General features: G+C 48.5%; 1 protein-coding gene across 1 annotated transcript in view; it reads right to left on the bottom strand.

The window, feature by feature from the left end:
• AUTS2 (activator of transcription and developmental regulator AUTS2) overlaps nucleotides 1-22,291 on the bottom strand; it is a 1,395,185-nt gene that overhangs the window by 96,026 nt on the left and 1,276,868 nt on the right. The window contains exon 6 of the mRNA XM_042780996.1: nucleotides 18,957-19,005. Coding sequence (XP_042636930.1) covers nucleotides 18,957-19,005 — 49 coding nt within the window. The remainder of the gene's footprint in view (nucleotides 1-18,956; nucleotides 19,006-22,291) is intronic.

The raw sequence follows: 22,291 nt of genomic DNA, 5'->3' as shown, positions 1-22,291 counted from the left end.
TGGTTCTTGCCACAAGTCAACGACCTGAAATGAGTGGGGAGTGAGGAGAGCTCGGGATGCTCTAGACTGGAACATGCACTGTGTGGACCCTGTTTGTATCCTGATGCAAACAGATCATGTAAAACGAGCCGTATGAGACAATCAGGGAGGTGGGGTGATGGACAGGTACTAGGTGATACAAGGAGCCCTGGTGGCACAACGGTGAAGCTGCCACCCAAAAAGTTGGCCATTGGGATCCACTCAGCAGCTCGTTGAGAGAAAGACCCGGTGATCTGCTTTTGTTCCTTCCCATCACAGCCAAGAAAACCCTCCGGGTGGTTCTACTGTCACAGGGGTCAATGTAAGTTGGAGTCTTCCAAATGGCACCCAGCAACACCATGAGGTGACACAGAAGCACATGTTTGCTTTTTGACAGACACACACTGAAGAACAAGGCGTGACGTGACAAGATGGTGGAGCCGTGCCTACAACATTTCAGCAACAAAGAAAAAAGAGCAGGTAGCACCCCGTCTTTTCTATCACAACGGTGGCAAGACCTCATAACCGTGAATCTGCACAATGGGTACATGGGGTTCATCTGACTGTTCTATTTTATTAGGTTTGAAATTTCCATTTTTTTAAAAGCCTGAAGATCCTGGCTGGAGTGGGCAAAAAAATATGGAAAAAAACCCCTCAAAATCATAAAAAATACAACAGCTTCACTGTTGTGCCACCAGGGTTCCTTGTACTACCTAAGGCCAGGCTTACTGGTCTGACAGACACTGGTGAAGCCCCTGAGACTACCTTCAGGCCTGGAATTAAACTCAACTCCTATGCTTCCTGCCAAACAACAGACAGGTGTGTAAGGTGATCATTTATAACCAGGTAGGTACACTCCTTAGAATAACCAACCACGGGAAATGTGAAGGGCAGTATTTGCACAGGGAGATAGCTCTGAGGGCAGGAATGCATAGGAGAGAAGGACACAGGAAAAAAGACACAGAGAGGAAGTGGGAGGAGAGTGGTTACACTGTGGAAATTGCAGTCAATATCATAAAACAAAATGTGTATGAATTGCTGTATGGAAAATGAATTTGCTTTATAAACTTCACACACATACACACACAACCTCCTGATGTAGCCTGTCCTACAACTGAATTCTTTTTCAGATGTAAATGATCTGTCTTTGTGCAGAAAATGCTCAAGTCTGTTATTCCCTCTAGACAAGATGTTTAAATTTGGAAAGCTTTAACACATATGAGCCTCAGAGTGTGGCCCTGGGGCCAGCAACATCAGCATCACCCAAGTACCTGTCAGAAATGCCAGTGCTTGAGTCCAGCCCAGACTCTCTGAATCAGAAACTCTGGAGGTGGGGCACATCCATCTGTCCTAACAAGCCCTCCAGATACTTCTGCTGCACGCGAAACTCTATGAACCCAACTAATCTTGGGAGCCGTTCACTTTGAGTGACATCTAAACAAAACTTTAATGTTTAGGTGATTTGCTGAAACTTCTGAGGGTTTTACTTTTTTGTTTTTTGAAAACCCAACATAACTGGTATAATCACATGGCCTTAAAACTTTATACTATTTCACACGGAGTGGGGAGAAAATATTTCCTAGCGTATTCCACAATCTCAGCGTGTGCGGTGTAACAAGGAATTTACGCTGGTTTACAACATAGAGACATGTACTTGTGGCAAATTTGCCCAGTGTGTGTGTGTGTGTCTGATGCTGTGATCACCCTTCACACCAAAGGCAAATGGGCATTACAATGCAGCATCTGCCAACCAGGAAAAACTAGACAGAACACATCTTTGAGAGATGGTGGAGCAGGTTAGTTTAGCTGGTAACAACACAACATTGGCCTGAGGTCACGGTTCCCAACCCCATTTAGATCAGACAGCCTGAGTCTACATTACAGCTCTACTGTAGGCCTAGCATCTGCCAGCCACCCTAGACACAAGTAGGTGTGTTCACAAGGCTAGAGAGAATGAAGGCATTGGAAATCCATAACTAGAAAGGATTAAACCCAGCAGTCATCCATGATGGCACCTTCAACAGATCAGGTGCATCTGATAAACAGAGAAAGGCTGCCCAATGATGAGCAGGACAGATCTATTTCCTGTCCAACCAAGCACAGCTTTCACTGAGTGCTGTGGGTCATTGGAACACTTACAACACTCTCAATGCTCAATGCTCTTCCTTGGTCTAGACCAGCGGCTGTCTGCATCAGGATCACTTGGAAAACTTGTTAAAACCCAGAGAGAGTGCTGACCCCACCCCCATAGTTCCTGACTGGGAAGAGGGGGAGGGTACTGAGAACTCATGTATCTAATGTTGCCGGTCCAGGAGCACACTTCGTGAACCACTGGTCTACGTCCAACCCTACACCCATGTTCCATCTAATCAGGGTCGACGGTCCAATAAGCAAGATCAGCATGGGCTTGCTTCTGCTTACTAATCTGTAGTGAAGAATTTCTTATTTTTTCACCATATCAAAGATGCTGCTTCTATGTATGGCTGGCATCTCGCTTTCTTCCAACCTCACAACACCTTCCGACTGAACCAAAGTCTCTTTTCAAATTGACAATCACTGGAAGAGACAGTACCCGGGGAGCAGGGTAAGCACAGGCTTACTTGTGCTTACCTGCCTTATTATATAATCCGGCCCTGCACCTAACCCATTCCTTTTAATGGAAGGTCCCTGATCAGCAGGTACTTTGCCTTTTCCAGAGTCTATAAACATCAAGTATTGAGTCAGGAACCCCCATTGAGGGCACATCAAGAAGGGGAGTGGGAGAGCAGGGCTGCCACCTCCTCCTTCCAGCATGCTGGGCCGGGCATGGTCTTATTCTCCGAAAGCTGACATGGTATTTCCCAGAGGAGCTGTAAAGGAGTGACAGAGGAGACCCGGGGGTGGGAGGAGAGTGTGAGTGTGTGTGAGAGGAAGTGAGTGTATGTGTGAAGGAGTGAATGCATGTGTGGGAGAGTGTGTGTGTGAGTGTGTCTCTTAAGACCAGCTTTTGCCACAAGCGCAAACGGTCCCCAACACAGACCCCTCTGTGCGGTCCTTTCCCGCCCCTGCTCTGGGATGTCAGTTGTTCACCTGTATGGAAATGACAGCCGCATGTCAGGGCCTACATGAAGGGCCTCACTTGCCGCGGTAACTAGCACGCAGTTTTGAAAGCTGTCATTCTCTGGTGTCAGCAGAAACTCCTGTTCAAAGATTTGCTCTGACATGAACCAGGCAGCATGGTGACGTGACTGTCACCGCCGTGGACTCCTCTGTGCTCCCACACCCACTGGCAGCTGCTCGGCAGCCAGGGTTTGTTCCACCCAATTATTTGTTTGTCACTTGGAAGCCCAGGATGTAGAGCAGGTACTGGGGAGGTATTTTTGGCTGATGCTCAGGCAGAAAGCATAATGAGGCCCTCAGGTAAAGGTCGGCTTTGTCAGTTGGTGCAAATATGATGTGCAGAGAGAAGCCCCAGTAGCAATTAGGAAATCTGAATAAGATAAGATACCCGGCGGGATGCTGACGAGGTTGGGAAAGAAAGTCGGCCTTCACTTTTAAAATGCCAAACAGAAAATCCCTTACAGTAGGAGTAGGCAGTTTCCAAGTTTGTTGGAGAACAGATACAGACGAGGAAGTGTGAGTCTTGTCTTCCCACCGCCCAGAGGTGTGCTCTACCAGGGAGACAGGCTCGGCTGGGTTAGCGGGTCACTTAGTCAACTACCAGGTACCCTGGGGAAGCGAGGCCTGAGCAGAAATGGCGAGCCCTTGCCACCAGTCATCCCCAAGCCACCTGTTTAGGTCAAGAGTTGACGTCTACCATCTTGGGAAGGGAAGTTATACAGGGCAATGGGGCCCCACAACCAAGTGAAAAACAAAACAAGGAATCTCTGGGGGGTGCAAACGGTCAACACACGAGGCCACTAACCAAAAGGTTGGTGGTTCGAGTCCACCCACACATGCCTTAGAAGACAGGTGCGATCATCTACTTCTCCTAAAGTCAGCCACTGAAAACCCAACAGTGCACACTTCTACTGTGGTACAGGAAGGGTCACCATGCATCAGTGTCAACTCAACGGGGACTGGTTGATCTTTACTTCCTGCTGCGAGGTAAGTTCTTAAAAAAAAATAAAATAAAATAAGCGAGCAAACAAATAAAACACACCCCCTTAAAAGTTAGCTCATAATCTATTATTTTACCAAAACAACAGTGACACACCACACAACATCAGAAACTGTTTCTCAATGCCACCACATCAGGTAGCTGTTTCTGCTTATCTTTTTCCCATCTTCAATCTCAGAGAGTAGGGAGAGGGTCTAGAAGAACCAGATTCTTCTAAAAAACACAACAGCTTTAGTAACAGTAAGATTAAAAGAGCACCTCCTCAAATGGCACAGTGGTTCAAACCCACCAGCTGCACCACAGGAGAAAGACGTGGCAATCTGGTTCCGTAAAGATGACAGCCTTGGAGACCCTATGGAGCAGTTCCACTCTGTCCTCTAGGGGCGCTGAGTCAGAACCGACTCCAAGGTAGTGGGTGTGGTTTGGGCTTTGCTTCCATGAAGACTGACAGCCATAGAGACCCTGTGGGCAGTTCCCACTATGCCCTCTAGGGGCACTGTGAGTCAGAATCTCCAAGGTAGTGGGTATGGTTTGGGCTTTGCTTCAGTGAAGATGGACAGCCTTGGAGACCCTATGGGCAGTTTCCACTCTGTCCTCTAGGGGTGCTGTGAGTTGGAATAGACTCCATGGCAGTGGGTGTAGTTTGGGCTTTGCTTCCATAAAGACTGACAGCCTTGGAGACCCTGTGGGACAGTTCTCCTCTGTCTTCTAGGGGCGCTGTGGGTCAGAACGGACTCCACTGCAGTGGGTGTGGTGTTTTGGGCCTCCTTAGGTCTGTTCATAGTGTCAGCTTGTGTAACCTCTTGGAGCTCACCAAGATCCCCAAAACAAAACAGTGCTCCCATAGATATGAGAAGGATGTTAATAAAGTCACAATCCAACAAAAAACGCAAGGGTGGAGTAGAGACAATGGATTCAGTATTACTGTCACCTTCTGGCATGAGAAAAGAAGGAAGTCAGAGTGCTTGTGTCCAGAAGGCCTAGGTTAGCTTTTTTTTTTTTTTTTTAATTAGGATTTGGGTGAAGATTTACAGAGTAAATTCACTTTTCGTACAGCAGTTCACATATACTTTGTCTCATGTCATTGACCAAAATTTACAATGCAGCAGCTCCCCTCCCACTTCCTCCCCATAGTTACCTCCTCCCAGTGTCCATCCCGTCATACTCTTCTGCACCCTGAGCTATCTCCCTGTGCATAAGCAGCCCTTCCTTCTCCCGTGATTGTTCTCTCCAGGGCTTGTGTCTACTTGAGGCTAGGTTAGCTTTTGAATTACAGCTGGATGGACTGCTTGGCAGAAGAGAGTCTGCTGACAGCTGAAGACAGATGGCAGGTGGTAACGTTCTCTGTTTCGGGGATGGTCCATTTAAGCCTCATTTCCAGTCACACCGGTAAAACGTGGGGTCCACAGAAAGAGGCTGCCTGGCAGTGCTCTTGGGCCCTGCCCCACTCTCATCTAACCAGCAGCAATGTAGGTCCACTCCAGAAGTCAAGTCTAATAGTAAGCCCCCTCCTTCCACCTAAATGCTTTTATACAATGGGGTTTTATAAACATTTCCTAACCTGAGGAAGGGAGCTCTGGTAGTGTAATGCCTAAGGCACTTGACTGCTAACCAGAAGGCTGGCAGTTCAAACCCACCAGCCACTCCTCGGAAGGAAGATGGGGCAATCTACTTTCGTAGTGATATCGCCTCAGAAACCCAAGGAGGGGTCGCTATGAGTCGGGTCCAACTCAACAGCAAATAACAACAACAACCTAAGGAAACCCCTCGTCACTACCACCCAAGAGGCAGGCAAGCAGAGGAGGTTTCTGCATTGTTCTCCCTGGAGGTTAATACCTAATAAATAGTTGATGTTCTTCAGGGTGAAGAAAGGACCCAAGGGTCCTTGTAGAAAGCTCACTCTTGTCCCTTTCCTCTTCTCCCTCTCCCCAAAGGCTCAATCCCTCTTCCCTCTCAGATATGTTCCACAGAGATGCAATCCTGGAGGAAGAATGGTTTGTATAGACCTATCCTTGCAGCATAGTGGCTAAGACACTTGCCTGCTAACCAGACGGCTGGCGGTTCAAACCCACCAGCCACTCCTCGGAAGGAAGGTTGGGCAATCCTACTTCCATAGTGATACTGCCTCGGAAACCCAAGGAGGGGTCGATATGAGTCGGGTTTGACTCGACGGCACATAACAACAACAACAATCCTTGCTCATGAGGTGCTCTGCTGGCATAGTGGTTAAGGGATTGGGCTGCTAATCAAGAAGTCACTGGTTTGAATCCACCAGCAGCTCAATGGAAGAAAGATGAGGCAGTCTGCTGCTGTAAAGATTCAGAGCACTAGAAACCCTAAGAGGCGGTTCTAGCCATCCTTAAGAGATCGCTATGAGTCAGAATTGACCTGACAGCAGTGGGTTTGGGTTTGGTTTTGGTTTTGGTTTTTTGGTATTCTTCTTGTTCCTGAGTTCAGGGCTGAAGATGAGGTACTGATTAAAAGCCACCACTCCTTTCAAAGGCAGCATTCACAATCCTTTCCACAGGTAACTGGGGGAAATGGATGCGTTTGGCATGAGTGTCAGGTTCCGCAAAGACCTAGAACGCTCTAAAGCACACACTGGCCTTCAAGATCTGGAAGGGATCTTGGAGTCCATCCAACTGTCTCATGTTACCGCCCAGAAAACCAAGTCAGAGTGATGTGCAGGAGGTTATCAGGAGCCCAGCTCAAACGTGAACCTGACCTTCTGTTTCTAAAAGCTGTGCTTACTGTAGTACACCCCCACCACCTCCTTCTCCAATGCCAGCCTGGCAAAAGTTAAAGCCACAAATCTACCGGAAGAAACCAGAAAAAAGGAGCCTATTTACATGCTACACGGAACCTTACAATGCTGCCAAATCTCTTTGCAATCGTTTAATTCAAGTAGTTTAACAACAGCACTTGTTTTTAAAATGGAGAACCCAAAGGGTTAGGTTTCAGTTGAACAGTGGGCCCCAGCTGGCAGATTCGGTGGCTCTCTGAATGGGTGACTATGCTGCAGTCTCTGAAGCTGGTCTGTCCCCAGTTTGCTGACCCTCCAGAGCTCAGCTTAGATCCCATTCTCCTCCTAAGAAAGTCTTAATGCTGAGGCTATATGTTTAATTAATAAATGGCTTCTTTGCCGTGACACCACGTAAAAATCGTTTTGTGTTGTAGTATGTTTAACCTCTACTTCTGGCTGCATGTTCACTGTGTTCTGGTCTTTGCTGTGTCTCCACAGCCTAGAAGATTGTCTGGCACATAGTAGGTGCTTAATAATATTGGTTGAATGAAAGAACTAGTTTCAAGTTCAATAGATTCTCCCTTTTCAGGATTCTGTGGGTGGCCCAATGGTTCAATGCTGGGCTACAATGAAAGCTCAATAGATTCTCCCTTTTCAGGATTTTGTGGGTGGCCCAAATGAGTCACAATGAAAGGTTGGCGACCTGCTGCTTCTAAAGGGTCAAGCCATGCAGACCTCATGGAGGGCAGTTCTGCTTTGAAACACACGGGCTACCACGAGTCGGAATCCATTTGCTGGCCACTGAGTTGCACTTTTTGCTCATTGAATAAACCCTGAGGTCACACAGTTAACAGATGACACATCTAATTTCAGAAGACGACTCTCCATCAAACCAGGTTATGGATCCAGAAGTCTTAACAGATCAACCCAAGAAGTGTAACAGAAGACAGTCTGCACTTGGGAAATGGAATTGGTATCAAACCAGAGGAACCAGATGGTTGGGTGTTTGGTGAGAAGAGCTTTGCTGTGGAAAAGCCTTTCTCGGCTATGCACAGGTAATGAGAAAATGATATAATCTTGGCTAAAATTAGGTTTTAGTGTTACTCTGTTGAGAGATGTGAAAGGTGATAGACAAGAGGGGAAAATGTTTTCCAAGTGGCTTTTAAAGGCATCCAAATATAAGTGCCTCCCACGTCACTCTATTAACGGGCACACTTGAGATAGCTCCCTCTTCCACAGGACGCTCACAAAAGCAATGATGCGCTCTCCGCCTCCCCTTCCTGAGGCAAGGCTCACGAGGGTCAGAGGGGCAGATGCAGTGCCCACAGAACATCACCCCCATTAACAGCGCCCCCCAGCAGATCTGGGTCTCCTGCTCGGGTCATCAGTTACTAGGGAAATGGCCCTGGAAATCCTATGTCATTTCTATAAAATCTGGCTGAAAAGTGAAGACCAGTCTACTTATAGACACAGGAATGGCCAGAAGAGTGGAAACAGGGTCTTACGTAGGAGTGAGGCCATCACAACGCCTGAAGGTGTAAGCCCTGCTGCAATGTGGTCACTAGGAAGGTTTTGGCCACCTCTTGCTCAGCTCTGGTAGCACAGTGCCTACAGCTCTTGACTGCTAACCAGAAGGCTGGAGGTTCAAACCCACCAGTCACTCTTCGGAAGGAAGGTTGGGCAATCTACTTCCATAGTGATACTGCCTCGGAAACCCAAGGAGGGGTCGCTATGAGTCGGATCCGACTCGATGGCACGTAACAATAGGCTCAGGTAAGGCATGTGACTGCTAACCAGAAGGCTGGGCAACCTACTTCTGTAGTGATACAACCCTGAAAACCCAAGGAGGGGCTGCTACGAGTTGGATCTGACTCAATGGCAGTGCGTCTGGTTTTTTTTTTTTTTGCTCAGGTAATAGCAGACGTCTTGGGACGTCAACAAACTTTAGAGGGGGCTCTCCATCATCAAAGTGGAGTTTACACCAACCTCCAAGGAACACAAAATACCCTGGGGAAGTGTGCTGGGAAAAGCGTGAGGGAGGCTCTCCTCTGAGCTGGGGGTCCTCATCAGTGTCCTCTCTGGCACCCAGCTCCCCCAGTCCTAGGACTTACCATCACTGTGTATCTAGGACCTAGCACAGCTCGGCTGGGACAAGCTTGAGCTCTGAGGTCAGCTGGACCCAGCTCTACCATGTACTTGCTGTGCAACGTTGGGCACGTTACTTAATCTTTGTGAGCCTCACTTTCCTCATTGGAAAAATGGGAATCATAATAATACCTACCACCTGGCCCATACAGTCAAACTCTTGTAGTAAGCTAGTTAACTACCTAGGTAGTGCTTAGAACCACACCTGGTAAAAAGCAAGTCCTTGATAAATACTAATCTTTAGCTTCACTGCCCCCATAAGGTGGAGATGCTGCTGGTAAGAATGACTTTATGTGCATCAAAAGCTAGCTGTGGAAGAGGAAATGAGACAACATACGTAAAATTCCCAGCCCAGCATGTTGCTGTAGTTAGGTGTGGTCAGGTCAACTCTGATTCCTAAGGACCCTGACAGAGGAGTTTTCAAGGCTGTAATCTTAAGGGTAGCAGATCACCACGTCTTCCTTGTGTCGAGCCATCGGGTGAGTTTGAACCACCAACCTTCTGATTAGCAGACAGTCCTTAACCATTGCATCACCAGGGCTCCTTGTTGTTGTTGTTGTTATGTGCCATCGAGTTGGCCCCGACTCATAGCGACCCCTCCTTGGGTTTCCGAGGCAGTATCACTACGGAAGTAGGAATGCCCAACCTTCCTTCCGAGGAGTGGCTGGTGGGTATGAACCTCCAGCCTTCTGGTTAGCAGTCAAGTGCCTTAGGCACTAGGTGCTGTTAAGTCAGTTCTGACTCAGGGCAACCCCGTGTATAACAGAACCAAACAGTGCCCAGTCCTGTGCCATCCCCACAATCACTGATGTGCTTGATACCACTGCTACAGCCACTGTGTCAATCCACTTCTTTGAGGGTCTTCCTCGTTATTGCTCCTTAGCCCGATACGTATCACTAGGTAAGATACGGTGCATGGTAGACTAAGCATCTCATATACATCTCCTTCAGTTCTCATAGCCACTCTGTGGGATGCAGTGGGTTATTTCCATTTTACAGAAGAAAACACTGGTGCTGAGGGCCTATCCACCACTCATCGGTCAGCGTGTCGTCCTGAGGTGACTCGTGTGTTCCTGTGATGCTGGAAGCTCTGCCACCTGTAGTTCCAACACCAGCCGGGCCGCCCATGGTGCATAGGTCTCAGTGGGGCATGCGCACTAAGACAGACTGGGAGGAAGGACAGGGCCATCCACTTCTGAAAAAACTGGCCTACGAACAGCAGTGAAACACGGTCTGATAAAGGACCGGGCAGAGTTTCATTCCTGTCACATCCCCTCCCCACACACACTCTCATTAACCCCTAAGAAGTGACATCACTGGCTGGACCCTGTGACAGACTGACTCCTTCTCTCCTCCTTTCAAGGCATCATCGCCTAGGGGAGGAGTTTGACTTCCACACTGCCAAGGACAGCAGGCTTGATCATGTGATTTGTTTTGGCCAATGAGATGGTGGGAAATGCACATGTTACAGGGAAACCGCCACTTTAAGCAGCCACCCCGGTCACTGTGATGATGGGGCTGCTCCTTCAGTTTGGGTCCCAGGACAGATGATGGGGCTGCAGCAGCTGACCTACAGCAGCCACCTATGGGCCACTTCTCTGGTTGTAATCCTGAGCTCTGGTGGCGTAGTGCCTAAGGCATTTGACTGTTAACTAGAAGGCTGGCGGTTCAAACCCACCAGCCACTCCTTGGGAGGAAGACTGGGCAATCTACTTCCATAGAGATCTCACCTCGGAAACCCCAGGAGGGGTTGCTAAGAGTCTAATCGACTCAACGGCAGTGAGTTTGGTTTTTTCGATTTTTGGTATCCTCTGAGTTATTTTGCTACTGCAGCCGATTGTGCAAAAGCAGACTAGCAGAGACCCAAAGGACCAACACAGAGGAGCAAAGGCATCTCTGAAGGACCACCCAGGGCCCAGTGGCTCTGTATCCTAAGCTAGACCAGTGGCAGGATATTTGTTTTTCAAGTCTTCAACCTGGTTAACGCTGAGAAGCTTGCTCAAATGCAGACATTCTGCACAGAAGACCCACTGAGACCTGACAGGGCGCCCATAGGGCTGGCTCCTTGCAGGCCTACTCCACAGGCTCCGGGGATGGGTGAGAAACCAGTCTGAGCAGGGGAGCCGTGGTACAGCCACTCACGGCCAGCTTTCCACCTGGAGGCAAAATGACCCCCAAATACCAACTTATGGACTGTCTTACATAATGGAACCTTCCAGTCTAGTGCCCCGAAGGGCCAGGCAAGCTCAGCTGTCAGATGTTGAGTGTGGGGGTGCTGGGAGCGGGTGCGAGGGGAAATGCTGTGCTGTTGTGAGCAGTCGAGTCAAACCCGACTCCCATCAGCCTCTAGGACAGAGGAGAACTGCCCCACGGGGGTTCCTCAGCCAGACACTTTAAGGCGGCGCTCAGCAGGTCTTTCTCCATGAGAGTTGCTTGTGGATTGGAACAGCCAGACTTCAGTTAACCGCTGAGTGCTCACCCACTGTGCCACTGGGGCTTTTTGGGGAGTGGTCCAGAACCTCTCCATGGAAGCCCAGAATCGCCCTGGTGAATTCACCAAGGGGCTCTTCAACAGACAGCAATTCCATTTTAAAGAACTGACTGGGACCTGGGGGGAAAACACTTCCAGAAGCGCTCCAGGCTAAAACTAAGACAGTGACCAAAGTCAGGGCACCAAGAAACCACCCAGTCTGCTGTGGCGCTGGCTCTACCACGAGCTCGATGGGTGAAGCTCCAGAAAGCACAGAGCCCACCAGTGTGCAGATGTGTCATTTTCTGCACAACTGCTTTCTGCCATTTCCTTAGGCAGCGTATTGTTGGGGTTCATGACCCCCCATGGCTGCTTCTCGGTACTGAGCCTTGCTGGGCCTTCTGAGTAACTGAGACCCAGCTGGCGCGTTAAACAAATTCCAGGCAAGAGTGTGTTTGACTTCCACACAGGAAAGGCAAGAATTTTATGTAAACTGCAAAACAATAGACTCTTCTCTTATCTGAGGAACTTATTGCTGCTTGCCGTGTGTCTTTTACTGCCAAAATAAAATAAATTCAATCAGCTCACACATGATAACATGCTCTTTCCTAACTCATACTAATTGCCTGGCTAATTGATGTTTGTTGAACTTTCTCCATTTCATTGAGTGATTAGGTACAAAGCTAACAGTTGACATCTGTAGGCGCTTAACTGGCGTCTGTAATTACTGTTAATGGTAAATAATTGTTAGTTAATTGGAGTGGTAAGTGAATGAATGGAATCCAGATTGGGAAGCAAAAAAGAACCCTAGTTAAATAAACATACATTTTTGGAGAAAACAACATTTTTCGGCAGTTGTCAGAAAGGAGAAATAAGCCAGAGGCCAGGGGGCAGACACCCGGCTCCTCCACGCAGGAAGCCCAAGTCTGGGTTTAAGGCCTGCGGCTGGAGAAAGCAGTGTGCCCGGGGGAAACCCTTTGTCAGGGACTGTGCGTGTTACAGGCTCTTGAGACTGGAGGTGCTGTCTGTCATCTGCACCGTCTATTACCAGTGCAGATTACTTTCTGAGACAGCCAGCTACCACATCATTGGCTACACAAAACCCTGAATATATACAGATCGAAGAGAGCGCCAGTTTGCCATTCCCACTTCTTGGCACATATCGCAAGCATGCAGAAAACGCATTCAGAGAACAGCACCAATCACCCCACAAAGGAAGTGAAGGGCTTGTGAAGGGGGCTTGAAAGGAAGCAGAGTGGCATCTCCACGTGACTCCAAGGCAACTATTTCTAAAAGAAAACATTCTGTTGTAGGGTGACCTGTTCCCCGGAAACCACAGGCAGGATCAGGGGGCTGGCCTTCTGTGTTTACCTGGGACAATGACAGCACTGTTGGCCCTCCATACCCATGGGGTCCCTCATCTATGGGTTCAACCAACTGCAGATTGAAAAGATCCAAGGAAAAAAAAAACACAAGACAATGACGTCGGAACACTCTCTCAGAGGCAAAGCAGAAGCCCACAGTGCTGCTTACACAGCGCTGCCATTGGATTAGGTTTCTCAGGCACTTAGAGGTGATTTAACATATTCAGGAGGATGTGCACAGGTTATACGCAAATACCACGCCATGGTATTTGCTATGAGGGGCTTGAGCACCCACGGATTACGCTATCTTCAGGGTCCTGGAACCAATGCTCCGCGGGTATCGAGGGACAACTGTACCACCAAAATTCTACCCCAAAGACACCAGAAGAACACCTAAAACCATAACCCACTGCCATCTAGTCAATTCTGACTCACGGCAACTATATAGGACAGAGTAGAACTGTCCACAGGGTTTCCGAGACTGTAATCGTTAGTGGAGCAGACTGTCACATCTTTCTCCTGTGGAGCAGCTGGTGGGTTTGAACTGCTGACCTTCTGGTGAGGAGCTTAGCATTTGAGTACTTACTCACCGCACCACCAGGGCTCCCTAAGAGAGAAGAGGTTCTCAAGTCAAACCACGAGGAACTCCTACATTTAGTGCCCGGGTGTCCTCCACAATGTTTCCGTTTCCACCTCCATCAATACCCAGGAGAAACCTGGAATATTCCTCACCCCCTTCACCTACATTCCTGAGATGGGATCCAAAATCACCCAGGATTCCAACGTAAGCCCAGACAGCAGCTGCTGGAAATCTCTCCCAAGGTCAACACTTCTCCCAACATAGGCCCTTCTGGGTGGTTCACACTGACAATATAAGGCATCTGCTTCCCAGAATTCTCCAGGAATAATTCTATAGAACACATTCTGTAGATACACATATAGGAAGGTCAATTTCCATAACAAAGGGATCTGATTGCATGCTATTTGCAGTGCGGGTAAGGAGGAGGAGGATTTGAACTACTACTCCTAACTCCTCTGTCTCAATCAAGCACCAATTACCCTTCAATAGCATTTAATTCTCCACCTGTCAGACATCTCCAGTGCCTGGAAATCCAGTCAACTGCTCCAGAGGAAGAAAAATAAAGACTGAGTGATAGTCCAACTTGCCCTTATCTAGGATTTAGGATGCTAAAGAACAGTAAAAATCCCAAACCAAAACACAAACTCATTTACAAAGGCTCAGTTCACTCCTCTGCACGTCAGGAATGTGGTGGGTGCATGGCCTCATTGCAACTAAGTCCAAGACTGCTGCAAGGAATTTTGCAATGGTCTCCATATGTTCATTAGAAAGGGATTTTAAACTCTAAACCTTTTTTTAAAAAAAATTATGTAGAAAGCTATCCCACAGTGCACTGTGTTACTTCCACTTACATAAAAAGCATGGCATTGTTTTAGGAGAAGGGTTGTTCTAAAAAACCAGCGGTCTCAGTGGTAACAGAACTCTTCTCTTTTTTGTCACCAACTCAAGCAAGGAATTCCCTCCTGTCTAAACCTAACGAATCTCTTTGTCATTAGGGACCCAGCTCCTGATTCTCACCACACCAGCAACATCTCATGGTAACCGGTTTCACACCTTGTCTCCTTAGCTCTTAAGCAATTTCTTCTAGCCAGGTTTCCTTTCCACGCTGCTGATAAAAGCATATGGTCAAATATACCCACCAGCCCTGCAGAGCTAAGCACTGTGTCATCAGTCGTTAATGCTCCTCTGTGTCCCACTGGAAATCCTCCGTCAAACCCAGCCCCAAGGGAAAGCCCCAAGAGGGCTTCCAAGAGGAGAAACCGCTCAAGGTGACTTGAGCGTTCAATCCATGGGGTGCATGGGTGTGGGTGTCCACCAGAATCCCTTTGGCTGGCAAGGCTGAAGTGGGTGGGGTGCCTTTGTCAGGTGCCTGTCAGTGGATACTGGGAGCTCACAGCAGGAGGGAAGAGAAGTCAGGGGTCCCCCGACCAGGGGCATCACAGCCCTGACCCAGCACTTTGGACATGTTCTGTCAGCCAGGCACACTCTTAGCTAATTCAAAGGGCTTTTCCCCAGGAGGGGCAACTTCTACAAGAGCAGACAAAGGTCTTCACCTTTGGAAACAGGAAAGAGACAGGACAAGCAGGCCACAGGGTGGAACCCTCCTCTCGGCCACCTCAGATCTGTCACTTGTCTTGATTGCAGGATGGAGGAGTGGGAGGCAAGAAGGGGCAGCAATTCAAGGTCTGCTGATTCACCTCCAAGAAGTCAGCTAACAGGAACCCTATTGATGACAACAGTCCGATCCCAACCCTCTGCTCCCCGACTCTGCAGCAGCCAACACCTAACCCAAAGCACACTCCACACACACCAGGGCTGACAACATGTAAACCAGGCTTCCGACAAGGACAACACCTGACTACCATTCCTCCTCCCAGGTAACTGTGCCCTGGGGCAAATTAAGAGTTTTGAAAGAGATGGACTCTCTTGGCTGGATGATGGTGTCCAGCCAAGAGAAACTCACTTTCTGTATTTCTGTCTATATATCAAAGTGGCAGAACCACCAAGAAGCAAGACCTGGCGTAGGCAATCAAACCCAACCAAACCCACTGCTGTCGAGTCATATCCGACTCATAACGACCCCTCCTTGAATTTCGAAGGTGGTAGATTGCCCAACCTTCCTTCTGAGGAGTGGCTGGTGGGTTTGAACCAAGAAACGGTAAATACTGACCGTACAGTATTATCTGGAAAGTTCTTTTGGGGTACTTTGGGGTAGACGTCCTGCCACTCCTACAGTAGGGTTCAACCAACCACAAAGGGGCAGTAGTTGCAACAGTCAGTCACTATGTGTGTGTGTGTGTCTGTCTCACTGGGAAAACGAATTTTTCCTTTGGCAGATGGCTGAGTCACACAGAGAGAAGGATTCATAAAACTCACACATGAACATCCTGTAAACATTTAAACACGTGAAGATCAACTAGGGCACCTGTGATCTTGATGTAAGCTCAACTTTTCTTCGTGTGACAACCCTGAGCCTTGTCACCTGCAGGCTCCACGTCCCCCCTCTTTGAAAATGCTCAATGCTCATTGGGTGCACCGTGTGCTCACATGAGCACAGGCTGTTTAACTTGTGGAACGGAAATAAAAAGGTATCAGAAGCAAGCGTGGCCTGGGAACATCGTAACACCAGCATCTCCCAAGTTCGCCATGAAACTGGGGGGACTGAGCAGCATGGGGAAAGGCCAAGCCCAATCCACAGGCAGACGCAACACAGAACATACTCCATGTACCTGCTCTGTTTCCACCCCTCTCCCAGCCAGGTAATTATTTCATGCCCAGTAGAGATGGGGGCCCCAGACTAGGAGGTGCTGTTATCACTGAAAATCCTGACCTCAAGGGTCAAAGGACATAGTCGAGTTCACCCAACAGCCTGATAGGGCTGGAGCCAGGGCTCCTGCTGTCTACAGTCTGCAGAGACCAGCATTAAAGCTGCCCCCTGGCCGCTGCCCCCCCCCCAGGGCCACCTCAGCTGTGAGATGAGCACCGCCCCCCCGACAGTGAAATTTATGGGCCAACTCTGCCTGCCACCAGGTTCACCCACGTCCTCTCAACAGCAGCTTAAAGCCACGCCTCTCTGGGGAAGAGCGCAGTTGGCCTCCTCAGAGGCGGAGGTGATCTGTGCCTTTATAAACATCTGGACGTGAAGGGCTACACGCGTCAGCTTCCCGGCACTCGTGCTGGACTGGTCAATAATCGAGGCTTTGATGAGTCTCCCTGCAGCATGTGTTACCCGGTGCACAAGCGTCCTTTCCTGCAATGCTCTTTGACTGCTCTTGGCTAAGAGGAGCGGACAAAGGCTGGAGACCTGACTCCAGGGCAGGCAGCTGTGCAGAACTTGAACCTGATGTGCCTGAAGCTGACAGTTCCTCGAAGGCCCTAGTCAACCATCCATCCAGTCACCATGGCCACCACCCGGCGGGAAAACAGACCCTAAACCCCAGGCACAGAACAAGCCGCTCTGCACCTGTCTCAAAGCAATTACTGGACTGCTCCTCAGGCCGTCAAGCTCTTTTTGAAGTTGTTTTCCTGATATTTAGCAGTTTGAATACTAATCCCCTTAACAAAACTGCGCCCCAACGCGTTCCTCCCCTTCCCCTCCCAGCTTAATCTCTTCAGGGGAGGAAGGGGGGTGGCTGGATACCAGTCAGTCTTCTTTGTAGCACCTGGATTTGCAGATTCTAGCTCTTGTCATTCATGTTTCCAGCAACCATTAGCATAAGGCATTAAGAGGAGGAGAAAGGAGAGGGCATTTTGATGGAAATTGGTGCGAGGTGCAACCCAGCCACCAGCCACAATGCTGGTTTGTGTCTGGTTTCCCAAGCAAAGCTCAGAAAAGGCCCGTGTTGATTTTCGTGCGCACAAAACCGAATCCTTTTTTCAAGGCAGAAGTCACCCCCCAAAAGCAGCTCCGAAGAAAGGCACCTCAGCCAGGGGACGGCTATTCACAACCAAATAGATGCCGCAAATCACACTCGGAAAGTAAACAAAAATAAGCATGTGGGAAATGTTTGCTTGGAGAAGGGGGAGGGAGACAGAGGCTGAGGGACGCCAATGGTCATCAATAATGCACCACCACCACCACCCGCCCCCAAAAAGGGCCTTTCAGTCTGAGGAGGGTGGCAGTTGCCAGAAGGCAGGTCCCAGAGCCAAGGCTCACTTAGGGCCCGACCCCATAAAGCGGACACACTCCAGAGCTTTTCGGGCAAATGAGCAAAAGAAAGATGCTACAAGTCTTTGGCTGAACCTGAGGACCTCCTTTAAGTGACCTGTGCGACCGCCACCTCCCCCTCCGGCCACCTCCTCTGTCCCAGGGCTGCAGCACCGTCTCAGTGAGCTTCCCTCCTCCAAAGGAGCATTCCACCCTCACACACCTCTACACGGGAGCGCTAAACCTGTGGCCATCACTGGGCTTTTTTTTAAGGATGGCAAATGGATACAAACTTGCAGTCTGTCAAAAGATACGCGGAAATATCAATCTGGACTATCCCATTACGCAATCAGCACAGAGAAACTCAACGTGGTGGTAAATTCCGGGAGGATCGGCAATCACAGAAGCCCAGACACCTCACGGGAACCCTAAACATAATGTCGCATTTAAAATGGCAGCTGGTTCGAATTCAAACATCATCTCGCAGCTCCAGATAACCGTACGCAGAGATGTGTTTCCCTCACCAGCCAGCAAAGATCGCTGGTCAAGGCCACTACAGCATGCTGAAGTGCTGTCCCACGGCCTGGGGAGGTCCCACCAGGCTCAGGTGCTACCTAGTGTAACAGAGGCGGATTCCTGGAAAGCCCGCTTACTTTACTTTGCAAGTCGTAAAGCCTTAAACCAGGCTTTCCCCAGTGCAATGGGAAAGGGCAAATGGTTTATATAATCCCTACCTTTCAAGTGATGGATCTTTGCAAAACCACTGACTAGTGACTCCCCTAAAACTCATCACTGCCAACAGTACTGCTAGAAAACGAAAACTTCCAGAAACTTATTGGCAGTAATTTAAGGTGGATTTTCCCTCCATGCACTGCTCTATTGCCAGCCTCTCTGACTCTGTTGCTGTTGGGAAGCAATTAACAGGAGGGGTGCATACCTATATTTTGCCCCCTTGGTTCCTTTATTAACACGACAGAAAGCACCCAGCAGAGAAAGGCTGGTGGATGACCGAACACTGTGAGCGGCAAGTCTTCACTGGTCATTACAGTCCACCGCACAAATGGCTATTTACAGTTCTCTGACTGCTGGCAGGTTGAAGGAAGGCTAAGTTAAGGCATCTTGAAGACTAGTATTCTCTACTACTGCTTCCTACATCCAATTAACTTAAATAAGAACACAATTCTTGTCAAAGTAACCGGTTGTCAGTGTATCGCAGGAAAGCACACACGGATTGGTCTCAAGCAATGACACAAAACAGCAAGAGTAGCTTCAGAATGCCAAGAGATAGCATTTTGTGTTCTAGCCCTTCCTTCTGGGCAAAAACGACAGATGACACAAACGTACATATTAACAAAGCCATTACTGGGGGGGGGGGGGGGGCGGTCCTTACCTTTGTTTACAACAGTGTTGAAGAGTTTTTCAGAGTTGGCATCAGATGCCTGAAAAACAGGAAGGGGGGGAAAGTGTTATTATTGTCATTAATATCGTTGTCATCATCACCACCATTATTCCAAGGCAATTTTACATTTTCAAAAGCCCAACAGGGAAAGCGGCGATTTCCCAAATCATCCACAAGGTGGTGCTAGTTGACCGCAAGAGAATTCCGCAGTGTCGCTAGCTGCTGGGGGGAAATGTGTGATTTGAAAAAATGTGTCCTTATTAGACATATTATCTGTGCAAAACATATCTTTATGAGGTGCTCACAGAGAAGTTCAGTTCACCCACATGATTCTGTACTTCTGTTAACAGACCACTTGTTTGGAGACGGCTCTTTCTTCACGCTATTTTTATACGTGCCTAGTTCTCAATTTTCTTCCACAATCCAGGAACGTCCAATGCTAGGCTCCCTTCTCCCTACAAACTATTAAGATGCACTCCCGGAAATTCATTTCTAAGGGTTTGTCTGATGATCCCAAGACAGGGGTGGGCGGGGCCAGGGGTTCCCTGGAAGTAACCAGAAGAACCTTGGTGTGAGACTCGACACAGGCAGACCTGCCCCCAGTGCTGACCACGGTCCATTTCATGAGTGCGATTTCTTCTGGCCAGTTCTGGAGATCATGGCTGCTAATTACCATAGGGGCTGGAGGACAGTGAAAGAAGCCTGTTTAAGCAGCAAGACTAAGCCAGTGTCAATTATATACACGAAGTCCGTTTGCAGCAAAGTGTTGTAATATTTCTGAATCACTGAATATTTCACGAACTTGAGAAATGAAATAAAAAATAAATGTCCCTGTCATATAATAGGAAGCTATGTCGGTATTTAAAGTCATAACGACTGTACTATACTGAGATTGTTTTTGCAACGCCTCCCTTGTAAAACAGATCACACACTTTATACAGAGATGCATGTTTGACAAAGCAGAGAATGGTGGATAAACGTGGAAGAAGGAAATACAGAAAATGGGGGGCTCTGAAGTACAGTATATCCTGAATCTAGCGCTTGCTTTCGGGTACAAAGAAGATATTCAATTTAGTCCTTGCATGTCATATTTACAAAGTAGTATTGCTGTGTACATCTGCAGGACATGTTACAGTTCCCAAGGCAGGTGATATGGAAAGTATTTTTATAGTGACTATTTCTCCCTTTATTTTACTTGTAATCTTCCTGTTCTAGGGAGGGGTTTCAGAAGATTAACTGACCAAGAAAGGAACATACGTACAAAACAAGCGTGGTACTGCATACATCCATCTATGCATAACATTTGAAAGAACTCACATACAGATATTTCCTATTTGGCAGAAATAATAACAAAATATACCAAGCGCCTTTTATCTTCAGCATAATGAAATAAAATGGTATATTCCACACACACATACAAAAAAGAAACCCTCACTGCCGACGAGTTGATTTCGACTGATAGCGACCCTCCCTGGGTTTCCACGGCGGTGGTGTCTCTACGGAAGTAGACTGCCCAGTCTTCCTTCCAAGGAGTGACTGGTGGGTTTGAACCACCAGACTTCTTCTGGTTAGCAATCAAATACCTTAGGCACTATCTTCTCAAAAAAATCAGCTGCCAAAAAAAACGTTTCATGGAGAAGGGGAAACAAGTTATGTATCAACTGGATCACGAATATGCAGCTATGCAACCCAAACTGCAGGCATGGTGTTGTTACAACAAAGTACGAAGTGAGTTTTCTAGGAATGCATTCCCCATGTTACACACTTAGTGATCTGAGCATTTCCCCACTTTCAAAGAAAAAGTGTCTCTTCATTCAAATCAGAATGGCCATATTATGGCTGAAAAAAATCAAGCTGATATTGTAAGAAGAAAACATCTCCATTATTTTACTGAACTGAAATAACACTTGAAATTTTGGGGGTGACTTATTGAGTCCCAACGGCCCGACGAAGAAATATCAAAGCAAATGGTTGTACTCCAAACGCAAAAAGCACGAATCGGGAGAGGAAATTGCTCCTGATTTAAGGTTCCTTTTGTGCTTGGTGTGTGTTGAGTGTGGGTGTGTGTGTGTCTGTGTGTGTGAGCGACAGGATAGAGGCTGCGGATGAACAGACCGTTCGGTTCTTTCAGATCCTCATTGGGGCTGCCACGTTTGTCACTTCCTCTGGGCCACACACCATATTCACAATAGGCAGTAAAGCGATCCCATGTCTGACAAACTTGAGGATGGATTCTTAGGAGGCCAACGTTATAAATGCGGTAACGTGCAGGTCATTTAGAGGCTGAGGACAGGCCTTCTAGTAAGCGTTCCAGTCCTTTAATTTACTGGTCCATGTCACCAAAGCCTGAAATGATGGCAACTGGGGGAGGGGACAGGCAAAAAGGCCTCAATGAAAAAATACCCAAAGAACGTGGTTGCCACGGGACTTCTCCCATCACACACTGATTCTGGACCCTTCCTCTGCACCGCTAGTTCACACTGTGGCCAACTCCGGGTCCTGAAAAGTCACCAAGCAGCTTGACCTAGTCTGAAGTGAACAGCTCGCTTCTCCCCTCAATGAACTTTCCTTCTGTTCAGCTTTTCTAGCCCGCGTGCAAATGAGCTGGGTCCTCCGGGTGGGTCTTTATCTTCGGGCGTTTTTCTTTCCTAGATGCTGGACAAAAGTCTGTATTTCCTCCTATTACCTGGGCCATTTTCCTGGCTGATTTTTTTTTTTTTTTTTTAAATCAGGATGGGTGAAGATAAACGCGGGGTGCACAGAGTTGGCGCGGAGAGGCGCTTTGCAGCAAACCTTCGGGACGGGGGCTCGCTTTCTCTCTTTTGTAACACGGGGGTCTCTTCCACGCGCTACACACCTTTAGGCTGCGCCCGTTCCCTTTCATTCCCCACGCTCGCCTTTGGAGGCCCGGAGGGGGAAGTGGCCGAATCTAAAACTGAGGGGAAACAAAGCTCTCACGAGCTGCATTTTAATAGGAGTGGGCGACATGCGTTTTTATGTAAATACTACAAACATCACTAGAAGCTGCTGGTTGCCGTTTATGGAAAAGTTAAGTAAGTCAAGCAAGGTGGCAGATGGGACACGGGGAAAGACAAAAAGCCAGTGAAGGCCTGGCGGGCAGCCGCGGCGGGGGTCTCGGCGCCCCGGTTCCAGGTCCACCTCAGCCCCCAAGGCCGGGCCTCCGCCCCGCGGGGACAGGGGCTTTGGAACAAGGGAGCCCCCTGGAAACTTAGGCGCGAGTTGTTTCCCCAGCTGCCGAGCCCAGACCTCTTCGGGCTTCCCCGGGCCCGCCACCTGGGCGCTGGAGAAGGGCGCCGCGCGGGGAT

The sequence above is a fragment of the Orycteropus afer genome, unplaced genomic scaffold (genome assembly GCF_000298275.1).
Source record: "Orycteropus afer afer isolate SDZICR_OR568_19922 unplaced genomic scaffold, OryAfe1.0 scaffold00006, whole genome shotgun sequence".
NCBI lineage: Eukaryota > Metazoa > Chordata > Mammalia > Tubulidentata > Orycteropodidae > Orycteropus > Orycteropus afer.
This window is presented reverse-complemented; position numbering and strand designations above follow the sequence as displayed.